The sequence below is a fragment of the Oryza glaberrima genome, chromosome 8 (genome assembly GCF_000147395.1).
Source record: "Oryza glaberrima chromosome 8, OglaRS2, whole genome shotgun sequence".
NCBI classification, from domain to species: Eukaryota; Viridiplantae; Streptophyta; class Magnoliopsida; order Poales; family Poaceae; genus Oryza; species Oryza glaberrima.
The window spans coordinates 437309-440741 of NC_068333.1; the positions used below are offsets into that span (position 1 = coordinate 437309).

The 3433-nt window shown below is 38.5% G+C and overlaps 1 protein-coding gene across 1 annotated transcript; it reads right to left on the reverse strand.

The window, feature by feature from the left end:
- Positions 1-747: 747 nt before the first annotated feature.
- On the reverse strand, positions 748-3072 carry LOC127782793 (glycolipid transfer protein 2-like). Its single transcript, XM_052310064.1, has 6 exons — positions 2720-3072; positions 2091-2146; positions 1819-1949; positions 1583-1721; positions 1227-1370; positions 748-1126 (listed from the first exon to the last, which is right to left on the reverse strand). Exons 1-6 carry the CDS (start codon positions 2892-2894, stop codon positions 1091-1093), a joined length of 681 nt encoding a protein of 226 aa, XP_052166024.1. The 5' UTR covers positions 2895-3072; the 3' UTR covers positions 748-1090.
- Positions 3073-3433: the final 361 nt, after the last annotated feature.

Below are 3433 nucleotides of genomic sequence, written 5' to 3' on the forward strand. Positions count from 1 at the left end.
CTCTAATAGTAATATTGTTTTAACATGACAAATCTTAATATTTTTCTGTATATTAGCAGCAAAAACTGTAAAGGTTGGGCTGTACACATCAAAAAATGATGAATATAGACATTAGACTACTGCCTAACTGCTCAAGCAATTTAGCTGCTTGATGCCCAACAACCGGCCTGAAATTAACAACATCAGAAGAGAGGAGGATGCATGGGCCTTCACCAACAACCATCACAGCCCATTTCTCAAGCAGAACTATTTTATTTGGGCCTGAAAAGTTATTGGACCAACTAATTTCTTTGCTCTGATAGCTGATCTTATTTTTCTAGTATGATATTGTATATGGTCAGGTTTGTATCCTAGGAAAGTATACATGATATGAATCCCTTCTTCTTAAGCCTTCCTTCTCTTGCAAGTGCAAATAATTTACTCTTCTTTAATCAGTAGTAAACTGCAGCTTGTATTCCCTACTTTAATTTAAGAGTGACATGCCCTTTTGACTTTTATATACAGATGATGATGCTGGTTTTCGTCATCAAGGCAAACTGACAAAGATAGAGCAAACCAGGTTCAACCTCAACTTGTTATTTTGGTTTTTCCCCTTTTTTTTTAGTTGATCATCATCCATTCTGGTGGTTAGGAGCAGCATGAACTCATGCTTTCTTCAGTTTGTATCTATCTGTGTGACCAGAAATAGCAGGAGATAAGATACAATATGCAAGAAAGATTCTTCCATTGGTGCAGTGGTTGCAGGAGTTGCCAAGCTTAGCATGCATGCCACATTTCTATTTTATTCTCTGAGCAAATTATGGACAAGAAAAGGTTACACTCTTAATATACAATAACAAATTGGAGAAACAGAGGAAAGAACAGGAACAGTGATCAGATTGAGTAGATTCTTTCAGAACCAGCTTTCTCTGAAAAGTGAAAAAATATCCACTAAAGCTACCAGGGTGATCGAGCACGCACAACACTTTTGTTCTACATTACATTTGCCACTTCAATCTACAGATTATTTTGCAAAAAGGCAAGGCTAACTAATGTGGTTATATACACTAATCATGATCAAGTAATGGTAGGCTATGATCGTCCTTCTGTTCTATGTGGATTTCAGCTTGTCCAAATTATGCTTTACCTGCAAAACAATTTGACAGATATGAGCAAATTATACATGAACTAAATTTCCTTGAAACTCAAATATTTACTGAAAGGTGTGCTATCATAGGAGCTCTGACCAAAACTGCATTGGCCTCTTCTATGAGGGGCTGGACAATGGAGAGCAAGACCTTCACATCTTTTGCGAAAACCTCAAATTCCTGACAGTTCCCCATCAGCAATGCTATGAAGATCTCCTTTTCCGGAATGAGCTTCTGTGCCACCTGACATTAATGCTCAGGAAATTAATGGACAAGAACTAATTTGTAGTTTTTTTTACAAGAATAATGACTATTGATCAATAGTACTTTGGTGAACAGACAGACAATTGCAGAGAAAGAGCTCTGCAACTGTGATGACAAATGCTACTAGCCTACTACTGTACTTGGTGAGCAATCACTTTTCAGAAAAATTCTTCTTGTAAATTGTTCTATACCCTGTAAGCAGCTGATGAGATCCAACCATGCCATGGCTTCAATGTAGTAATATACGCCTTTTCAACGATCTCTCTGAGGCTCGACTGATCACAGGTGTTAAGCAACCCCTCCAGTAAATGTTTTGAGAAATTTATCGACCTAATTGGAAGAATCCGCAACACGGCACTATAAATATTTGCAACAGAATTGATGTTATAGACATGAATATGTGTCAGATGAGCAAAATTCAGTTCACCTAGCCAACCAAAGAATAGCTCTGGTGCAGCTATTGGCCTTCTTTGAGGTCCCTTCCTCCACTTCCTCTGTCACTATTGCTGTCAAGCTTGAATATTTGGAAGGGTCCCTTGCAAGCACATCCTGTAATCTCTGCAATTAGCTCACACAAATCCAGAAATTAGCATCGCTGATTAGTGAGATAACAAGCACAGGGCAGCATAGGAATTAGTCTGCAGTTTGCACACATGAAGTATACAGAGGGAATAGCAAAACGGCAACATGCAGACAAACCTGAACATTTTGCTGAATGTCTTGCCTCAGGACTAGTAAAGTCGGTCCAATCTCATCTTCATTCGCAACAAGGTATTGTGTCTCAATTCAGCATGATTTCTCACATGGGCAAGAAGGAAAATATAATATGTAGGATAGCAAATAAAATGGCATCAAGTTAATCATATTTCCTCTTTTTTTTCAGAGTATGAAAAATACATGAAAAGGCACTTCCATTTTTTTTCTCCTTTCCATTGATTGAGATGGCCACAAGACAGAGAAAGGATTAAGGCCTCTGGGCCACATGATGAGTTTATATGTCCACCCCCTCTAAGAAACAAACAAGGTATATGCATGCATGTTTTTTATTAACCAAATTCCCCAATCACATATGGCTACAGAACAAAGCCAATACTAGAATGACCCACTGCTAGTGCACATGCCATGCACAACATTGATACAGTAATTAAGAAAAAGAACTCTTCTCTTCCTATATATCCACAGGAGCATGAGCAATTGTTCTTCCCAATGACATGTATACAAAGAAAGCAAGTGCAAACAGCAGTACATCACAACACTAGAAACCTGCTAAATTTCCATCAGGGTATGATTTTCATATGAAAGAAAGAACATGATGAGCTATTACTAACCAAGGACATGGATGATGTGCTTGGAGACACAGAGAAGGTCCATGGTAGATGACCTTTTCTGCCTCTGCTGCTGCTCATCCTCATCATCTCCTGGACATGGCAAGGACAGCTCCTCCATGGCTATCCTCAGCTCAGACTTGCCCTTCTCCATCATCTCTTCCCTCCTCACCTCCATCTCTTAATTCTACTGCTAGCTTCTCCTGTCTACTACTAGCCCCCTACTTATACACATACACATTGCAAGAAAGCATCATTTCTTGGGACAAATGTTGAGGTCAACTTCATGCTGATGTTTTTAATACTAATTGATATCTCTTCTTGTTGTTCTTGATACAACTGTGTGAAGTCAGAAGAAACAAATGGCGAATTATTGGGAGTAAAATAAGATGAGTGGTTCTTGTCCTCGCCTTCTTTGGATGAATTTTCTTTTGTTGATGATGCAACTGTCCAGGAGTTGTTTAACAGGATTGAGGCATTGCCATGTACTTCCTGCAGTAGAAAATGGTTGGCATTGTGTATGACTGATCCGGTTTATGGAGCATTGCTGTTTCTTATTCCAAGAAAAATGTTGTAAACTAGTACTTCTGAATTTTCTAGACAGCAAGTTGAGAGCTACTAGTTCATTTTATCATTTGATTTTTCGGAGAGGATACAGAAGGAACAGAAATATTTTATACTTGGGAAAGCTAAGAACTTGTTCAATAGATTCAGCAA